At 40.6% G+C, this 22,526-nt stretch overlaps 1 protein-coding gene across 1 annotated transcript in view; it reads right to left on the minus strand.

Moving 5' to 3' along the window:
• Nucleotides 1–22,165, minus strand: part of adgra3 (adhesion G protein-coupled receptor A3) — a 56,009-nt gene extending 33,844 nt beyond the window's left edge. The window contains exon 1 of the mRNA XM_024434737.2: nucleotides 21,021–22,165. Coding sequence (XP_024290505.1) covers nucleotides 21,021–21,244 — 224 coding nt within the window. The 5' untranslated portion in view covers nucleotides 21,245–22,165. The remainder of the gene's footprint in view (nucleotides 1–21,020) is intronic.
• Nucleotides 22,166–22,526: the final 361 nt, after the last annotated feature.

Below are 22,526 nucleotides of genomic sequence, written 5' to 3' on the forward strand. Positions count from 1 at the left end.
TGAGTCTATTCTTGTTTTGAGAAATGAAGGCTATTCCATACGAGAAATTATCAAGAAACTGAAGTTCTCATATGCTGTGTACTACTCCCTTCACAGAACAGTTCAAACTGGCGCTAACCAGAATAGAAAGAGGAGTGGGAGGCCCCGGTGCACAACTGAGCAAGAGGACAAGTACATTAGAATGTCTACTTTGAGAAACAGACGCCTCAAGTCCTCAACTGGCAGCTTCATTAAATAGTACCCGCAAAACACCCGTCTCAACGTCAACAGTGAAAAGGCCAGGATGCTAGCCTGGATGTCCTTTGAGTGGTGAACCATTTTTGATACACATGGGAAACTGTTGAGCGTGAAAAACCCAGGGGCGTTGTAGTTCTTGACACACTCAAACCAGTGCGCCTGGCACCTACTAACATACCCAATTAAAAGGCATATTTTGTCTTGTCCATTCACCCCCTGAATGGCACACATACACAATCCATGTCTCAATTGTCTCAAGCCTTAAAAAAATGTAAGGTGTCTCATCCCCTTCATCTATAGTGATTGAAGTGGGATTTAACAAGTTACATCAATAACAAATCATAGCCTTCACCTGGTCAGTCTATGTCATGGAAAGAGCAGGTGTTCCTAATGTTTTGTATACTCCGTGTACATAGACTAATTAAACATCTTTCATTGAATCAGATGGTTCATTTTTCCCCCTCAGACCGTGAGGGAAGTCAAAGTCATTCCAATACCGAATAATGGTAAAGTACCCCTTACTGGTTCCTATGGCCGACCAATCAGTTTGCTCCTGACTTTTAGCAACATTTTGTAAAAATGTTATTTGACAGGATAGTATTTCTCTGTAAACAAATGAAAAGACTTTCAGCATGATTATAGAGAAGGGCACTCAGCATGCAATGTACTGACACAAATGACTGATGAATGGTTGAAAGAAATGTATAATAAGAAGATTGTGGACGCTGCACTGTCATTATTGACCTTAACCTGTTGCTGAAAAAACATGTGTTATGGCTGTTCAACCTCAGATTGCCATATTGTGGTTTCAGAGCTGTGTAATAGAACATAGAGCGTTTTCATTAATGGAAACTTCTCTAATGTTAAACATCTAAAGTGTGGTTCTCTTGGCCCTCTACTCTTTTCTATTTTTTACTAATAACCTGCCACTGGCATCGAACAAAGACTATATATTAGAAGTCGACCGATTAATTGAAATGGCCGATTAATTAGGGCCGATTTCAAGTTTTCATAACAGTCGTAAATCTGTATTTTTGGACACCGATTTGGCCGATTAAAAAATAAAAAATGTATACACCTTTTATTTAATCTTTATTTACCTAGGCAAGTCAGTTAAGAACACATTCTTATTTTCAATGACGGTCTAGGTGGGTTAACTGCCTTCAGGGGCAGAACGACAGATTTTTACCTTGTCAGCTCAGGGATTCAATCTTGCAACCTTACAGTTAACTAGTCCAACGCTCTAACCACCTGATTACATTGCACTCCACGAGGAGACTGCCTGTTACGCGAATGCAGTAATCCAAGGTAAGTTGCTAGCTAGCATTAAACTTCTTATTAAAAAAAAAAATCAATCATAATCACTAGTTAACTACACATGGTTGATGATAGTACTAGTTTATCTAGCGTGTCCCACGTTGCATATAATCGATGCAGTGCGTATCGTTGCTCCAATGTGTATCTAACCATAAACATCAATGCCTTTATTAAAATCAATACACATACGTATATATTTTTTAAACCTGCATATTTAGCTAAAAGAAATCCAGGTTAGCAGGCAATATTAAACAGGTGAAATTGTGTCACTTCTCTTGCGTTCATTGCACGCAGAGTCAGTGTATATGCAACAGTTTGGGCAGCCTAATTTGCCAGAATTTTACGTAATTATTACCTAACATCTCTAAAACTAAAAGCCTTGTATTTGGTACAAATCATTCCCTAAGTTCTAGACCTCAGATGAATTTGATAATGAATAATATAATGTAGCTGCTGAGCAAGTTGAGGAGACTAAATTACTTGGTGGTGCCTTGGATTGTAAACATTCATGGTCAAAACATATTGATTCAATGGTTGTAATGATGGGGAGAGGTATGTCCGTGATTAAGGGATTTGACACCACACTCCACAAAGCAAGTCCTCCAGGCTTTAGATAAATCTTATTGTGATTGCCTCGTCTTATGGTCAGGTGCTGCGAAGAAGGACCTAGATAAGCTGCAGCTGGCTGAGAACAGAGCGGTACGTGTTGCTCTTCACTGTAAACAGAGGTCTAATACTATGCATGCCAGTCTCTCTTGGCTAAAAGTAGAGGAGAGACTTACTGCATCACTTCTTTTTTTACAAGAAATTCCAAATTGTAATAAATTTACACACAGCTCTGACACACACACTGACTCCACCAGACATGCAAGCCTTGTCTTTTCAGTCCCCAAATCAAGAACAAATTCAAGAAAATGTACAGTATGATATAGAGCCATGATTGCGCGGAACTCTTCCATTTCATATTGCTCTAGCGAACAGCTAAAAAAAAAAAACAACAGATAAAGCAACACCTCACGGCACAATGTCTCTCCCCTATTTGACCTAGATAGTTTGTGTGTATGTACTGATATGTGCAGGTGTGAAAGTATAATTCATTTCTTCCTGGAACAGAACCTCCTAAAAATTATATGTGCCTAATCATAGGATTGCTATTAATTCAATAGGATCTCTGTGGGCCTAGTCGTAAAAGATTTGTCATTTAACTTTAAAAACCTATGACCTTTTTTTTGTGGCATAAACAAAACAAGTCATGATGTTCTCGAAAAAGGGCTCCTTTACTAGGCTACCCCCGCATGTTCATCCACTTTAAATATATGTCCAGCCTCAAAACAGTTGTGAATGGAAAGAGACATCTGTTTCTCTCTACGTCTAGTCTAGGACACCAGTCTAGTTACACAAGACACCATTTGGAGATGGTTATTAAGCCAGAATTTAGGCACCGACTGCTGTCCACACGTGTCTTTGTGTCGGCCACTCATCTCTGCCTTGGCAAAATGTCTGTGTTCTCATCGAACCACATCGCATTTTGGAGCACAGGCTGTACCACCCGTTTAAGTCCATTCGCTCATTTTCCATTTATCTGACATGCGGTAATGATCAAAAGTGGTGTAATGGCCTACAGTTTTTGACATTTTGTTTTTATTATTGTGATTGACTCATGTACCGGACCACCTTACCCCTGGCTATGTGTGACGATTTCATTTGAAGTAGTTCTTCCCTTGAGCTGTTCTTTTCTATTAATGTTTTGCATTATGTCACGTTTCATGTTTGTGTGGACTCCAGGAAGAATAGCTGCTAATGGGGATCCTAATAAAAAACTTTTTTTTTTTTTTTAATTTTAAAAAGTGATACATTTTATGAAAGTCTCTTTATTCAAGGGTGAAAAACCCTTGAATGCTAAAATGGGAGAAGCCTCGCAGAAACCATACAAATGGGGGAATTTAGGGTTTCAAACGTCAATTACCAACATTTTTTTAAATGGTGGCTTGAGCCAAAAGCATAGGATATCCAATTAACAACAAAAACTGTTTTGACCAATGGGTAAATGAACGGTGTAGATAATCCTCGCTTGTCTCGATCACAATCCGTTTAAAAGTAGAGTTTTTACCCTTGCAGGATGGCCGGAATTAGGGTGACTAAATCAGAGGCCAGGGGGGGAAAAAAGAGTGGTCAAAATTCCAACCTGGTCTCAGAGCATTTCGTATTATTCCATTTAGTATGATATGTTACGTTTGCTATGGTTACATAAGACAGATGGTTACGTAAGGCAAAAACAAAAGGAAGGTGGTTGGTCGGGGTGCATGGGTATAACATCGAGTTCGAATCTCATCATGGACAACATTAGCATTTTAGCAATTTTTCAACTACTTACTTCTACTTAGCATGTAAGCGAACCCTTCCCCTAACCTAGACACCTAGCTAGAATTTGTAACATAAGTTTAGCAAATTCATAACATATTTAACATTTTTGACAATTAGTAATATGTTGTACCATTTCGCAAACTCATAACATAATACAAATTGTAATTCTTAACATATCACACAAAATGGGTGATGGACATCCACAAATTAATACATAACATATGAAACATAACATTACTGTATCATACTAAATGGAGTGTTTCACATTTATGTACAGAATAGTAAAAAAAGTTTAAAAGGATTCAAAAGGAAAATTAGTGTCAGTAGGCTGGATTCTGTGCAAGAATTAAGGCTACTGGCTACCTGACAGGCTCCCGTTAAACTCAAATCCGCAGGGAATATAACGATAGAGGTAAGACATATCAATTGAGACATGACATGTCGTATTTTCATACTTATTATACGCTTCTCAATATCAATTACAAATTCCTGTTCTTATAGAAGAGGATTTCTCACAAAAACAAGTGTCTCTGGAATGTCAACGAGGCACTGAGCGTATTTTTTATTTTCAAAGCCTTTCACATTTAATTCCGCTTGTGTCATGCTAATTTAGCAAAAATTAACAACTTTGAAGACAAAACACAAAATGTAAAATCCAACAAAAAAAACTGGACCGCTATGTCAACAGAGCTTGGTGCTTATTATAGGATGTATAAGGTTAAGATTTCCAACTTTTTAGTTTTTTTTTTATATTGTTAGAGAATGACCCCACTGAACGATTCAGAACATTAATAATTATATTTGTCCTGGTAAAAATGTATTTTATAGCATAAGGAAGTGAATTTATCACCACCAAAGTGCTTTTAACAGTCACTGGTTTACTCTGAAAAACATTGGTCAGAGAAAATGTCCTGTGACAGAAGCTGTGTCATACATGTCAGAAAAAAAACAAAGAGCAGTGAAATTTTTGGCCCCAAAATACACTTTATTCCCCCTTTCTTCAGATTTTTAATCACGCTAGTCACCTTTCACAGTATAGTATGTTATTCAATAGTATGTTAACATCACTATTCAATTACTAAGCCTTTGGAGGAAGAGGGTGTGAGAAGAGGGGGCTTGTGGTCGCCCTATTTTTTGGCTTTCTGTGGGGGATGTGGTGGGTCACACACACAACCAGTACCCATAACCCCCGGCCAGATTGGAGTCATTAAAGGGTGTTGAGGGCTAGCTTTATTACAGGGTTGGCCGGTGGAGACTCATTCTATATTTTCTCTTCCCTGCTAAAAACCCCTCAGAGAGGGAACACAAACAGTTCCTGTGTTTCACGGCTGGCCCGTGCAGACTTTTCTCCCTGCTGAAACTCCAGATGTCGGGGCTTGGCGAGGAACGAGACTGCAAAGACTATCACAGCTCTCGACACGTACCGATGATATAGGCAGAGCCACAGGGGCCTCGCATAAAGTGCCCGGGTCGAGAAAATCTCATTTCCATTGAGGAATAACTGGTTTGACTGATTTCTATAGCCTACTTGATTGCTATATTATATGGTTTAGGGAGGGATGGTCTAAAAACACAATTCCATTGTGAATAAATAATAGGTAAAGTACATGAATGGTTCTTGCACTGATAATAATGTGCACAAAGATGAAAGCAAGCAACGCTACAAATGAATTACGTTTGTATATTTGTGGTGGGAACAAAACTGTGCATACAGCTTTGTTTATCTACAAATATCCCTGCTATTTTCTTAGAAAACTGCATAATTCGGTATAGACTGGATTCAGAATTTTAAAAATCAGCACAGCTATATTACAAATACACACACACACACTGTTTGGAATTCTTCCAAGTCCGTCTAGATAAATATGCACTTCTGACCTTGTGACTCTCTGACTGTCAAAATAAATCTGTGTAAGAGAATTCTCCTGAGTCGTGAGCTTTGTTCTCGCTCTTCTCCGGAGTCTCACCCATGACTGGTGTGTGACATCCGTGAAGGGAGCTGCTTAGCTTCCAGGACTGCAGAAAAACTTGCATATAGTTTACCATAAACGACTTCCTCTAAACAGCGGGTGTTTATAGTTCTGTTGACCACTCATAATATTCACGTCTTAATTGGAACAATGGTTCTGCATTGTAGATGAATAGAGGAGCCTACGATGAAGAACAGAGTCACCCTGTGCTGTAGAATCGATTTTGAAAAGTACGTCAAAGTAGGCCTATAGACTGCGCTGTTTCATACGTGAAAGTTCAGTTGAATTTCGGAAGTTTACATACACCTTAGCCAAATACATTTAAACTCAGTTTCACAATTCCTGACATTTAATCCAAGTAAAAATTCCCTGTATTAGGGCAGTTAGGAGTCGGGTTTGTAGGCCTCCTTGCTCTCACACGCTTTTTCAGTTCTGCCCACGAATGTTGTATAGGATTGGAGGTCAGGCCTTTGTGATGGCCACTTGTCCTTAAGATATTTTGCCACAACTTTGGAAGTACGCTTGGGGTCAATTGTCCATTTGGAAGACCCATTTGCGACCAAGATTTAACTTCCTGAATGATGTCTTGAGATGTTGCTTCAATATATCCACATAATTTTCCTCCCTCATGAAGCCATCTATGTTGTGAAGTGCACCAGTCCCTCCTGCAGCAAAGCACCCCCATGTCTGATGCTGTGATTCACGGTTGGGATGGTGTTTGTCGGCTTGCAAGCCTCCCACTTTTTCCTCCAAACATAACGATGGCCATTATGGCCAAACAGTTCTATTTTTGTTTCATCAGACCAGAGGACATTTCTCCAAAAAGTATGATCCTTGTCCCCATGTGCAGCTGCAAACCATTTGTCCCCATGTGCAGTTGCAAACCATATGTCAATATAGGACTCATTTTACTGTAGATACTTTTGTACCCGTTTCCTCCAGCATCTTCACAAGGTCCTTTGCTGTTGTTCTGGGATTGATTTGCACTTTTCGCACCAAAGTACATTAATCTCTAGGAGACAGAACGCATCTCTTTCCTGAGAGTATGATGGCGGCATGGTCCCATGGTGTTTATACTTGTGTACTATTGTTTGTACAGATGAACGTGGTACCGTCAGGCATTTGGAAATTGCTCCCAAGGATGAACCAGACTTGTGGAGGTCTACAAAACAAAAATTGGAGGTCTACAGCACCCGTTGTCACAGGAAGGCCAAAAAAATCATCAAGGACAACAACCACCCGAGCAAAAGTTCTTCAGTCTCTCAGTACCAGCTTTGATGCACCTGTACTGACCTCGCCTTCTGGATGATATGGGGTGAACAGGCAGTGGCTCGGGTGGTTGTTGTCCTTGATGATTTTTTGGCCTTCCTGTCGGGTGCTGTAGGTGTCCTGGAAGGTAGGTAGTTTTCCCCTGGTGATGCATTGTGCAGACCTCACTACCCTCTGGAGAGCCTTACAGTTGTGGGCGGAGCAGTTGCCATACCAGGTGGTGATACAGCCCGACAGGATGCTCTCGATTGTGCATCTGTAAAGGTTTGTGAGTGTTTTTGGTGACAAGCCAAATTTCTTCAGCCTCCGCAGTTTGTCCGTGATGTGTACGCAGAGGAACTTAAAACTTTCCACCTTCTCCACTACTTGCCCCGTCGATGTGGATAGGGAGGTGCTCCCTTTGCTGTTTCCTGAATTCCGCGATCATCTCCTTTGTTTTGTTGACGTTGAGTGGGAGGTTATTTTCCTGACACCACACTCCGAGGGCCCTCACCTCCTCCCTGTAGGCCGTGTCGTCATTGTTGGTCATCAAGCCCACCACTGTAGTGTCATCTGCAAACTTGACAATTGAGTTGGAGGCGTGCATGGCCACGCAGTCATGGGTGAACAGGGGCTACAGGAGCTACAGGAGAGGGCTGAGAACGCACCCTTGTCTTAAGGATCAGCGGGGTGGAGATATTGTTTCCTACTCTCCACCTGGGGGCGGCCCGTCAGAAAGACCAGGACACAGCTGCACAGGGCGGGGTGGAGACCCAGGGTCTCGAGCTTAATGACGAGTTGAGGGTACTATGGTGTTAAATGCTGAGCTGTAATCGATGAACGGCATTCATACATAGGTATTCCTCTTGTCCAGATGGGTTAGGGCAGTGTGCATTGTGATTGCGTCGTCTGTGGACCTATTGGGGCGGTAAGTAAATTGGAGTGGGTCTAGGGTGTCAGGTAGGGTGGTATATGATCCTTGACTAGTCTCTCAAAACACTTCATGATGACGGAAGTGAGTGCTACGGTGCAATAGTTTAGTTTAGCTCAGTTACCTTAGCTTTCTTGGGAACAGAAACAATGGTGGCCCTCTTCAAGCATGTGGGAACAGCAGACTGGGATAGGGATTGATTGAATATGTCCGTAAACACACCAGCCAGCTGGTCTGCGCACGCTCTGAGGACGCGGCTAGGGATGCCGTCTGGGCCGGCAGCCTTGCGAGGGTTAACATGTTTAAATGTTTTACTCACGTTGGCCACGGTGAAGGAGAGCCCACAGGTTTTGGTAGCGAGCCGTGTCAGTGGCACTGTATTGTCCTCAAAGCAAGCAAAGAAGTTGTTTAATTTGTCTGGGAGCAAGATGTCGGTGTCCGCGATGGGGCTGGTTTTCTTTTTGAAATCTGTGATTGACCGTAGATCCTGCCACATACGTTGTGTCTGAGCCGTTGAATTGCGACTCTACTTTGTCTCTATACTGACGCTTAGCTTGTTTGATTGTCTTGTGGAGGGAATAGCTACACTGTTTGTACTCGGTCATGTTTCTGGTCGCCTTGCCATGATGAAAAGCAGTGGTTCGAGCTTTCAGTTTTGCGCAAATGCTGCCATCAATCCACAGTTTCTGGTTGGGGAAGGTTTTAATAGTCACAGTGGGTACAACATCACCGATGCACTTGCTAATAAAGTCGCTCACCGAATCAGCGTATACATCAATGTTGTTGTCTGAGGCTATCCGGAACATATCCCTGTCCCCGTGATCGAAGCAATCTTGAAGAGTGGAATCAGATTGATCGGACCGGCACTGAACAGACCTGAGCGTTTCCTGTTTTCGTTTCTGTCTATAGGCTGGGAGCAACAAAATGGAGTCGTGGTCAGATTTGCCGAAAGGAAGGCGAGGGAGGGCTTGTATGAGTCGCAGAAGTTAGAGTAGCAATGATCCAGAATATTGCCAACCCGGGTCACCCATTTGACATGCTGACAAAAATGTAGGGAGCCTTGTTTTCAGATTAGCCTTATTAAAATCCCCAGCTACAATAAATACAGCCTCAGGATATGTGGTTTTCAGTTTACATAGAGTGGAATTAAGTTATTTCAGGGCCATTGAAGTGTCTGCTTGTGGGGGGGGGTAATACACGGCTGTGATTATAATCGAAGACTCCAACCTAAGTGTATGTAAACTTCTGACTTCAACTGTAGCTGGCTCCAACGGCATTTGATTATCAATACATACACTGAACAAAAATATAAAACGCAACATGTAAAGTGTTGGTCCCATGTTTCATGAACTGAAATAAAAGATCACAGAAATGTTCCATGTGCACAAAAAGCTTATTTCGCTAAAATGTTGTCCACAAATTTCTTTTACATCCCTGTTATTGAGCATTTCTCATTTGCCAGGATAATCCATCCACCTGACTGTTGTGGCATACCAAAAAGCTGATTAATTAACCTCTTGAAGCTAGGGGGCACTATTTTTATGTTTGGAAAAATAACGTTCCCAAAGTAAACGGCCTATTTCTCATGACCAGATGCTAGAATATGCATATAATTGGCAGATTAGGATAGAAAACACTCTAAAGTTTCCAAAACTGTAAAAATATTGTCTGCGAGTATAACAGAAGTGATATTGCAGGCGAAAGCCTGAGGATAATCCAATCAGGAAGTGCCTCTTATTTTGAAACCTCTGTGTTCCTATGCATGCCTGTCCTCCATTTAAAGGGATATCAACCAGATTCCTTTTTCTGTGGCTTCCCTAAGGTGTCAACAGTCTTTAGACATAGTTTCAGGCTTTTATTTTGAAAAATGAGCCTGAAGGATCACATTGTGTAAGTGGAGAGGTGGGGGCTCTCAGAGTGAGATGGTGCGCAATTGAGTGAAGCGGCCATTGTTCCTCCCGCTGTTATGGAAAAAGCTACACACTTGATTGATATATTATCGAACATATATTTTAAAAACTACCTGAGGAATGATTATAAAAAACTTTGACATGTTTCTGTGGACATTATGAAGACTATTTGGAATTTCCGTCTGCGTAGTCGTGACCGCTCTTTCCTGTGGATTTCTGAACATAACGCGACAAACAAACGTCGGTATTTTGGGTATAAAAATAATCTTTATGGAACAAAAGGAATATTTGCTGTGTAACTGGGAGTCTCGTGAGTGAAAACATCCAAAGATCAAAAGGTAAACGATTAATTTGATTGCTTTTCTGATTTTCGTGAACAAGCTTCCTGATGCTAAGTGTACATAATGCTATGCTAGGCTATCGATAAACTTACACAAACGCTTGGATTGCTTTCACTGTAAAGCATCATTTCAAAATCTGAGACGACAGGGTGATTAACAAAAGGCTAAGCTGTGTTTCAAAATATTGCACTGCTGGCCTTTACAGATTCTGCCATTATGCTACTAAAGTTACCAGCAATAGGCTGGGTGTTGGCAACCTTTTCCATTTGGAGTGCCAATTTATCTTACCATTTCTACCGATCTGAATGACAGTTGATGATTTTCATATGCACATTTTCATGGAATAGTTTAATTAAATTAAACTAAAGTCTTTGTATCTCAAAATCATTGTCATGTGTTTAATCAACATCCTATCTAATTGAAAATGATACAAATCTAAAAGTAACTTCTATTGCCAACTTAGTAAATATAGCCTACATGAAGCCAACAAATAAAAACATTACAGCCTGCAGGTAGCAAGTATCCTGATGCCAATGCAAGGCCTGTCCACAACGAACTTGAAACATTGTATCAACTGAGTCATGCTTGCAAACTTGCAACATTGTATAAAATGTAATGCAACAGTGAGCTAGGTACAGACACAGCTGTAGGATATTTGTGCAAAGGATAAAAAGTAATCAGGTATTTTATGACAGTTTAACTGGATAAGAGCTCAACAGCAAGTAGCTTTTGAAAGGGAAAGAGCTTGAAGTGTTTTTCAAATAAATTGAGGAACTATTGTCATCCTCAATGGATTCTAAAAACAGACTGTTCACTTGCTGTTTGATGGGAAGAAAAATTACTTTGAGAAGCTCAACAGCACATTAGTGGTGGTCATTTAAGACAAATCAGAAATACTATCAGACATCCCCAAATGGGCACATTTATAGGCCTACATTTGCGCACAGCCCGGGTAGCCTAGACATGCATTTATATGCGCAGGTGTGCGTCTTTATTCAACATTGGACAGGAGTGCTCCAAAAAAAGACAATGAATAAATTGACAAAACTCGCAAATGGAATGAAATAAACCAAAATGTTGTTCCTCACAAGTGCTGCATAGGTTGTGAGCTCTGCAAACAACGTGTCCACTCCAACAATAAGAATGGTAACCGACTGTAATAATAATAAAATAATAAATAGATTACATTAACAGAAATTACCGTAACCAAACAAGCATTGTGGAGCTTACATTATGGGAATTAACAGTAAATGAACTACTGGTGACATACAGAATGTAATGGGGAATTGAGAGACTAACAAACAAAGGGCAAACAGTTCACACAATGAAGTTACGAAACAATGAATGTGCATCTTAGCCAAACTCCCCTTCTGCTTGGACCGTTCCATCCCTGCGGCCTCCGCAATTGATTATTCCACTGACACGGTTCAGACAGCTGTCTTGTGTGCCATGAAAAATATATATTTGCGACTGCTCGACTAAAAAAAGAATCTCAGTCGACCAACAGCCTATCGACCAAACAATTAACTAAATGGGGTCAGCCCTAAGAGAGATCCACACAAATCTCTCGTAATATGCTCTAATGTAATAGGGACTGTAAATCACAAGAATTGTAGCCTCTATCATACAAACCGTGCGTGTTGTCAAGCCTAACTGACTGAACTCTCTCTCTCTGGTTTCACCACCATTCCACCATTGCGATAATTCCTCATCAATAAAAAAAAACACTAATAAAAATAACAAAACAGGCAAACTAATGTTCTGTTCTCCCCGTGCTCTTCAAGTGAAGCAAAATAACTCAAAAGTTAAAACACACCACCTACAATACGGCTATTCTTTCCCAGAATGGGCCTATCAGTCTTGAAGGTAAGGTTGTACTCTTTTCACAGCAGAAAATCCAGCCATTTGAAGTACATCGGCCCCAGGTTATTAGCACTAAAGTTAACCAGGGATTGAGTAAAAAAATTTTTTTTAAAACAGCCACTATTTACAACCCCCCCCCCAAAGGCAACAACAAAAAAGCCTTGCAACACTTTCTTTATGCTTAGAAGGCTTAACAAAGGACGACCTGAAGGAGAGCTGGAGCCCTTTAGAAAACACAGGGGTAACAACTTTTTTGACGGCAATTGAGCTCATAAAAAAAAAAAACCTGCTAAAGAGACTCCACCATTCACTAAGCTCACACAGAGAGAGGGGATGGGCTGTGTTGGTGAAAGAAAAGGAGGGCTCAATAGCTGTGGTGCTGCCGAGCTTCAGGAGGAGCCTTACTTTAAGCCCTTTACCTCTTGCCAGTCAATATTAAAAGGGGGAACTATGAACATTCATCAAAAGTATCTGATTGAGATAGGAGGGTAGGCATCATATTACTTAATTACATCTGATGAAATAGCGGTTAAAGGTGACCCTGGCACTTTCTCTCCACTCCCTGAAACTGTGGTAACAACCAGAATGCTTGGGAGACCATAAGGAAACTCCTCAGAAATTCCCATAGATTATTCTTTAACTAAGTTATGAATTGGCAGCCTGAGTATTCCGCAAAATGAAGGCCTGAATACTGTCTTGCATTTGGAAGGAAAAATGCCTCATCTTAGAAAGAATTCACGGAGGTCACTTGTCATAGAAGAACAGACTATGCGGTGTCACTCTCCCACAGCTATAAGCCGGACAATATCTCATTTTAATTCCAATGATCTACGTTAAAGCATGTATAGAAAACAGTCACCTTACAGCTCCTTTACGTGCAAGGCAGAGGTCGACCGATTATGATTTCTCAACGCCGATTGTTGCGGGACCAAAAAAGCCGATACCGATTAATCAGCCGTTTTTATAAAAAGATGTGTGTGTGTGATATATATATCACACACACACGCACACTTATCTTTTTGTAATAATGACAATTACAACCATGCTGAATGAACAATGAACACTTATTTTAACTTAATATTATACATAAATAAATACATAATGCAACATGCTCAATTTGGTTTAAATAATGTAAAAACAGTGTTGGAGAAGAAAGTAAAAGTGCAATATGTGCCATGTAAAAAAGCTAACGTTTAAGTTCCTTGCTCAGAACATGAGAACATATGAAAGCTGGTGGTTCAATATCCCAAGTTCTTCAATTTTCCCAGTTAAGAGGTTTTAGGTTGTAGTTAGGAATTATGACACGTCAACTATTCCTCTCTATACCATTTGTATTTCACATATCTTTGACTATTGGATGTTCTAATAGGCACGTTAGTATTGCCGGCCTAATCTCAGGAGTTGATAGGCTTGAAGTCATAAACAGCATGTGAATCAAGCATTGCTAAAAGCTGTTGGCAAATGCAGTAAAGTTTGAATGAATGCTTACGAGCCTGCTGCCGCCTACCACCGCTCAGTCAGACTGCTCTATCAAATCATAGACTTAATATTATTAACACAGAAATATGAGCCTTAGTTTACGGATTTGACAATATTAAGGACCTATCATTTAGAAAACAAAACTTTTATTCTTTCAGTGAAATACAGAACCGTTACATATTTTATCTAACAGGTGGCAACCCCAAGTCTAAATATTTCTGTTACATTGCACAACCTTCAATGTTATGTCATAATTATGTATAATTCTGGCAAATTAGTTCACAACGAGCTAGGCAGCCCAAACTGTTGCATATGCAAAATACAGGGCTAACAGACAAATGAATAGAAACCAAGAACTGGAGCCTTTCAGATAGACAAACAAGAAGGCCCACATCCTTGTACAGAAATTCAGGTGCACATAAGACCAAGCCCAAATGAATAGCCTAGCCTTTGAACTTGAGGCCCAAGTATGGTCTGGCAAACCAAATGCTCAACCGGTCTGAGTGTGCAAGGAGAGACTGTGAGCCGCCTGGATGTGAACACTCAGCCGCCAGTCATTGCCTCGCCTTCGGGATTTGGTTCTCCTCTCCAAACATCACACAACAGCAATGAAAAACACAGGGGGCGTTGCGTTAACCCAAACGCTTGCCTGAAAAGCAAAACAAACCTTTCTAGCCACCGGACATGCGTGACAGCGTACTCTTGGGTACTAGTTACACAAGCACTTCAAAAGGCTGCCAGCCTGCCTACTTCCCCTTTTCATGTAGGAGCAGCGAAACAAATCAAGAGAACAACAGAGAGGATTCTACCTTCAGATGCCACAACTAAATTCAGCTCACTCATAACGTAAACAATGAAGTCAAATATAGTGGTGAGAGAACGTAGGCTTGTAAATTACTCGTCTTTGTCATGCATTTAAAACGTTTTATAAAATGTAAATGTATTTTACCGCAAATTTCAAGTCAAGTGGCAGGGTAGCCTAGTGGTTAGAGCGTTGGACTAGTAACTGAAAGGTTGCAAGTTCGAATCCCTGAGCTGACAAGGTACAAATCTGTCGTTCTGCAGTTAACCCACTGTTCCTAGGCCGTCATTGAAAATAAGAATTTGTTCTTAACTGACTTGCCTAGTAAAATAAAGGTAAAATAAAAAATAAATAAAAAAATCTATTATGGAGTTAGCTACTCCATTCTAAAAACATGGTCCAGTGGCATTCACTGCAGGTTAAGTATTCAGGAAACTGGACGCATACCAGGCCATCCCCCATGATTCCCTGCTGCTGTGAACCTTGTGTTTACTGCTCCTAACTGCGTCGTCAAACTGCACTTGCTTTTCCTGAAGTGGGGAGGAAATCCCTGCCTCGTGCTGACATCAGTTCCACACTCTTCGGTGGACTCCAGGTGCTCTGGGCCGCATAGTCAAGCCCAGGTGCCTGCTGGGAAGGATCCAAGAGGGGCTGTTCTAATGTAGGGTAAAACAGGAACAGGAACAGCCTCACACACATGCAGTTGCGCATATACTCTTCAAACGACACACCTGAAATTACAACACTGTGCGGAAGAAAGACGCAAAGGTTATGCTAGCACGAGGCCTCATTTTACAAAACACTTTTCTGACAAGAGAACAAGCTGGTTGTGTCGATGCGTTTGTCATTTCTCTCAGATTCCTTTGGCATGCAGTATCGGTTGGAGAGTCCAAATGCTGGGAATGCAGCACTCATCCTTTCTCCACAGAGGCATTCAGCAGCCTGAACTCACAGGGTCCCCAAATACTTTCCCTATGAGCCTAATGAGTTTGACTTTTAAACCAATCAAAGTTTTCCAGCCATTTTGATTACAAACAATGTCCAACTAACATTTTTCTAAATCATAGTCCTTAGTTACTCTGACTAAAATGTCTAGATGAATTTCGTTGAGGATTCAAGAAAGTTTTAAACTTGTCTTTGTTATTCGCTTTAAAGCTGCAATATGCAGAAATCGCGTCGCCATTTACTGGTTGCAAAATGTTTTTAAAAAAGGCTATCTTATTTCAATTTATGTGACAAAACAAGCAGTCTGGATAGAGTATCATTGTTCCATCTAAACCGCTGTGAAATATGTTTTCTATAACCAAAAATATTGTATTTTCAGCTGTTTGAAGCTAATGTACAAAAAAAAAGCAAAAATCGCAACTTCAGAGCGTGAAGCGTAGACATATTGCACATAGAATAGATCTACTGCTTCTTAGATTTACTCTCATTGAGAATGCGAGACCTATAACTCACAATATATGTGGATTTTGTCAGTTTGCCCAAAAAGTTACATATTGTAGCTTTAACTATGAGCTGCTCAGTCTGGCTAAAGGTCAGATGATCCCTCCAGACAGGAAACAGGAAGTATGTGGGTCAAAAAGGTATGATTAATGGGTCTCTAATTACACCCAACATGAATCACTGCATCGGACCAAGTCGTTAATTTACTGACAAGCAAGTCTGTCAATAGACCATTTCAAATCTCACAAATAACAAGTCTGGAAAGGGACTGATAACGATGCACCAATTCAGCACATTTAGAACATGTTATGGTGGTTTCACAGACCCTAGACCAGTGGTTAAGGCTGGATACGATTGTGTGAACTCTGTCCAGAAACATCCATTATCTGCACAAGTCAGAGGTAGCTCTAGATTAGCCATTCCCTGAGATAATGGTGTGGTAATCCAAACTAAACCAGATAGAAAGGTTTATTTACCCACAATGGTGGGTCTGACACAGGTCATCTTGACATAGAAAATTCACTGGGGAAACGTTGTAACTTTTGCATACCACGGACTTAAAGATGAAATGCCCACAAAACAATCAATGTATGTGGTGTGCTTAACCAGAAGTTAAGGACTATTTTATTGGCAGTCCATTTTTCAAGATAAACCGAAAGAGCTATCCAAATTTCCTAACACTATCAATTTAGTTTTTTGCACTTTCTCTCCTCTCAACTTTAGCTTTTGGGGCCAGAAGGCAGGGTGAACTTCTTGGCCCCACAGAACAAAAGCGAGAGGTAGTAGGGCATGACTGGGATCTACGGTGTCCAGGCAGGGGGAAGTGATTGATTTTCAGGGTCAGGGAAGGTCGGGTGGAGCAGCTGGGATCAGGTCAGTCCAGGCCCAGTGTCCAGACCGGTGTTAACCCCTCTGACAGGACACAGAGAGGTCGTAAATGAGCCCCAAAATGTAGCAGCCAAAAAGAGAGCGCGGTTTCATGGAAAGAAGTCACTTTCTTCTGGACAGAGTTGCAGTGATTCTATTTGACGGAAACCTTAAATCCTGAAGCACTACCGCCATTATTCCTGAAATCTGTTGACAAAAACTTTAAGAGACCCATGGGGAAGTTTAGTGGGAAACCCATAGGAATGCCTGAGCACTTTGCAATGTGTGCAATCTAATTAGCGCTCTTGTTCTGCAGTGACCAACTCTCAGACCTTGAATCATGGAGCTTGGTTCAATGCTCAAGACAGGAATATGTTTCCACTCCCAATCAATCACTGTCGGGCGGAACAAAATGATGGCCATCCAAGCAGTTGAGATGTAAGGAATTGTAAGGAAGGAAAAAAGAAAGATTGCATACCACGACGGGGGTAATAACATCTCAATCAATCACTGACTTAACCAACATCATGCCTAGTCAGAGTAGAAAAATAATCCTTGAGGAACTACAAGTTTCTTTGGAAGAACTTAAAAATGAAGAAGAAAAAGCAACAGTCTACCACCCACATCCTCTGTTTTAAAGTTCTAGAGGCCCACGTACAATCACTAAGCCTAATTCCTTGCATTCTTCCCTCCTATTTTTGGAAGAGGGACTGGAAGTGGCCACTAGAAGAGAGACAACTGTACCAATGAGGCTTTGATACATACTTGACGTAGCCTCTTGAAAAGACATCCCATCACGTGGTTTGTCATTCATTTAGCGCCGAACAAAAAAAGGCACCCAATAACACATAGATCAAATTAGGCAAAGGCTCAACCTTTCATCAACCAAGTCACAAAGAATGCCTTTTCCATCTCTTGGGCCATTGAAATGAGGTATTAGTGTAGAGTACTAGTATAATGAACTGATGCTCTTGGCTGGTGTAGACTCCAAAACACTTCAGTCTTCTCTCCATCGGGGTAACTGCATGTGCAATATGCTGTGGTGGTTTAATTGTACACAGTGTGGTTGCATTACACAAATAGCTGTGTTGTGGCAATGAAAATGATTACCAACCACACACTAGATGTGTTCAACAATCTCAGTATATGTGTCTGCTTAGCCTATATAAATACCCTTGGGATGCCATACAATTATACACTGCATTTACCATTTTAAACTGTATTCTGGTTACTGACATTTCCATCATACAGGACTAGATTATAGTGAGACATGACAATGACATCTGTTAGAAAGGATACTACTATTGTTAAGCAGCTGACGAGGGATGGACGTGGAGGTGATACAATAAAGCTACACATGAAATAGGGACCTCTGTATCCTTGACACAAGCAATAAATAAATGTGGAAATTGAGCAAGTAGAGACGACTAAACTGATTGGAGTAACCCTGGATTGTAAACTGTCATGGTCAAAACATGTTGATACAACAGTAGCTAAGATGGGGAGAAGTATGTCCACAATAAAGCGCTGCTCTGCCTTCTTAACAACACTATCAACAATAGAGGTCGACCGATTAATTGGAATGGCCGATTAATTAGAGCTGATTTCAAGTTTTCATAATCGGACATCGGTATTTTTAGACACCGATTTGGCTGTTTGTTTGTTTTACACCTCTTTTTAACTAGGTAAGTCAGTTAAAAACAAACTGTGTGAAATGAGTGAAGACTGTGCAAGCTGTGTGAAGACTATTTCTTCCTAACAAAGACAGCCAACTTCGCCAAATGGGGGATGATTTAACAAAAGCGCATTTGCGAAAAAAGCACAATCATTGCTCGACTGTACCTAACCATAAACATCAATGCCTTTCTTAAAATCAGTACACAGAAGTATATATTTTTAAACCTGCATATTTAGCTAAAAGAAATCCAGCTTAGCAGGCAATATTAGCCAGTTGAAATTGTGTCACTTCTCTTTCGTTCATTGCATGCAGAGTCAGGGTATTTGCAACAGTTTGGGCCACCTGTCTCATTGCGAACTAATTTGCCAGAATTCTACGTAATTATGACAGAAATATTTAGACTTATGGATGCCACCCGTTAGATAAAATACGGAACGGTTCCGTATTTCACTGAAAGAATAAACGTTTTGTTTTCGATATGATAGTTCCCGGATTCGACCATATTAATGACCTAAGGCTCGATTTCTGTGTGTTATTATGTTATAATTAAGTCTATGATTTGATAGAGCAGTCTGACTGAGCGATGGTAGGCACCAGCAGGCTCGTAAGCATTCATTCAAACAACACTTTAGTGCGTTTGCCAGCAGCTCTTCGCAATGCTTTAAGCATTACGTTGTTTATGACTTCAAGCCTATCAACTCCCGAGATTAGGCTTGTGTAACCAATGTGAAATGGCTAGCTAGTTAGTGGGGTGCACCCGCTAATAGCGTTTCAAACATCACTCGCTCTGAGACTTGGAGTAGTTGTTCCCCTTGCTCTGCAAGGGCCGCGGCTTTTGTGGAGCGATGAGTAACGATGCTTCGAGGGTGGCTGTTGTCAATGTGTTCCTGGTTCGAGCCCAGGTAGGGGTGAAGAGAGGGACGGAAGCTATACTGTTACACTGGCAATACTAAAGTGCCTATAAGAACATCCAATAGTCAAAGGTATATGAAATACAAATGGTATAGAGAGAAATAGTCCAATAATTCCTATAATAACTACAACCTAAAACTTCTTACCTGGGAATATTGAAGACTCATGTTAAAAGGAACCACCAGCTTTCATATGTTCTCATGTTCTGAGCAAGGAACTTAAACGTTAGCTTTCTTACATGGCACATATTGCACTTTTACTTTCTTCTCCAACACTTTGTTTTTGCATTATTTAAACCAAATTGAACATGTTTCATTATTTATTTGAGGCTAAATTAATTTTATCTATGTATTATATTAAGTTAAAATAAGTGTTCATTCAGTATTGTTGTACTTGTCATTACTTCAAATAAATACATTTTTTTTTTTTTTTTTAAATCGGCCGATTAATCGGTATCAGCTTTTTTTGGTCCTCCAATAATTGGTATCGGCGTTCATAAAATCATAATCTGTTGACCTTTAATCAACAAGGCAGGTACTCCAGGCCCTAGTTTTGTCGCACCTTGACTACTGTTCAGTCATGTCGTTAGGTGCCACAAAAAGGGACTTAGGAAATTTGCAATTGGCTCAGAACTGGGCAGCACGTCTGGCTCTTGGATGAACACAGAGAGTGTATATTAATCATACGCATGTCAATGGAGGAGAGAGTGTCTTCATCACTACTTGTATTTATGAGAGGTGTTGAATGCACCTAGCTGTCTTTTTGAATTATTGGTACACAGCTCGGACACCATTGCATACCCCACAAGACATGCCACAAGAGGTCTCTTCACATTCCCCAAGTTCAGAACAGACTATGGGAGGTGCACAGTACTACATAGAGCCATGGCTACATGGAACTCTATTCCACATCAAGTAACTGATGCAAAGCAGTAAAATTAGATTTACAAAAAAAACAACACCTTATGGAACAGCGGGGACTGTGAAGCAACACAAACATAGGCACATGTATACACCCACACGATAACATACGCACTACACACACAGATTTATTTAGTACTGTAGATATGCGGTAGTGGTGGAGTAGGGGCCTGAGGGCACACAGTGTGCTGTGAAACCTGTGAATGTATTGTAATGTTTTTAAAATTGTAGAAACTGCCTTAATTTTGCTGGACCCCAGGAAGAGTATCTGCTGCCTTGGCAGCAGCTAATGGGGATCCATAATAAATACAATTTAGTAAGGGCAGGGTCATTTTATTTGAGCTGTAATGTACAGTATGTGTATGTCAGTAGTTGAATTCATCAGCAGAAGGTAGTGATTAACCTAAACATTCCCAAACCAGGTTAGTGTAAAACTAACAAGATATAGCTGGCTATTAGCTAATTGAAGAATTCTGCAGTTGGGATTCTGCAGAATCTATATTGGTCCCCCAAGACCCCTCGCTAAACAATAGTCTTAACGTTCAAAAAACAACTACTGGTATGTTATGCCAGTTGTGTTGGCCTGAAAGTTGAATAGTAGTTGGCCTCAACAGAAAGAATAAAGTGCCAGTAATAAACAAGACAAACATTTGGCGGTTTGGTTATTTCTGTGTGCCCAAGCTGTTCCAAACAAGGGGGCAGCATAATTATTCTTTGGATGCGATTTATACTTACAACGTGACTGTTCTGTTGGAGAAGGAGTCCGGGGGTAACACCTGATGGAGTTCCATATTGCTGCAGACCACTTTCCTATCCGCCGTGGCCACCGACTGTGTGCTTTTCCCTGTGCTTTTTGAACGTTCATCATATGATTTACAATCAGATGATAGCGAAGATCCATCGCCACCGAGTAGCAAAACAAGTAACAATTGCAACAAATCCACCGCGTTTACCCTCATTTTAAATTATATGTAAGATAATCAGGCTACTGAAGCATAGGTAGAGAAAAGTATATATTAATATCAAGTAGCGTGGAAGGCAGGGATTTGTGGTCGTACTATGAAATGGCCTGGCACAAATAGGCTACTGTTCAAATGGTAAGTCAAAACGTCCTTCAGAATATTCTGAGCTTCAATCATGTTGCAAACATCTTGTCCACCATAATGTGGATTTCCCCCTCCATTTTTTTGCAACGGTTTCGATTTGTGTTCGGCGTCAATTACTCCGAGAGAGGGTCTATACATCCTTTGTTTGCCAAAATACACGATTTATAAATCAATTTCTTTATCGGGTCTTTGCTGCCTTCCCGAAAAAGAAAAAAAACACTCACTTGTAATTGTACCGATTTTTCTAGACTACACAATTTGACTTCAACGATTGAGAAAATGTTTTCTTTTGTCGCCAATAGCGCGGATCCAAGTGAGAATTGTGCCTACTCCACCAAGAGACAGCTGCAGTCAACCAAGGATAACACACTATCTTAATGAAATCTGATCACGCCTAAACTTTAAAAACGTTCTCCCTAAAATAACTGATCCCGAGAGGCGTAGACTGCCACACATTTAAATAGCCTTACAACTAACTAAAACATCTGTAAGCAACTTTTCACTTTAGGCGTCCATCGAGTCCAGTTGTTGGAGCAAAGGGAAATCATAGCACTCCTAAAAAAAACGAGCGAAAGAAACATATTCCCACTCGAGTTAGTCAGTAACGTGTAAAAATTCTCCCAAGTTTAAATAGATATCCATAATTGCGGTCCTCGTCTCTCTCTTTGAAAGTACTCATTGGCTTCATTTCCGTTGAGAACTCTTCTCCCACAGTCTTGACCCGGGCTCCATGTTGCATGCGTTTACAGCCACTGACGTCACTCTACAGGCTACACAGACTGTCTCTTGTCTCCCATTCTAGCTGCTGCTCAGGTTTACATTTTACGTGCAGGTGAAGAAAAAGATGAAACACAATAAAGAAAATTGTGCACCCCATCAGTTACAGAGAAAACAACCCTATTTTCTTTTATTTAATGGAAAATAGATATGCCTAGCCACTTTGACTATGAAAAATATCCAGTATTTGTTTATTTAACCTTTATTCAACCAGGTAGGCCAGTTGAGAAAAATTCTCATTTACAACTGCGACCTGGCCAAGATAAAGCAAAGCAGTACGACAAAAACAACAACACAGAGTTACAGTCAATAACACAAAATAAAAAAAATAGAAAAATCTATGTACAGTGTGTGCAAA

This window comes from Oncorhynchus tshawytscha, linkage group LG10 (genome assembly GCF_018296145.1).
Source record: "Oncorhynchus tshawytscha isolate Ot180627B linkage group LG10, Otsh_v2.0, whole genome shotgun sequence".
Lineage (NCBI taxonomy): Eukaryota > Metazoa > Chordata > Actinopteri > Salmoniformes > Salmonidae > Oncorhynchus > Oncorhynchus tshawytscha.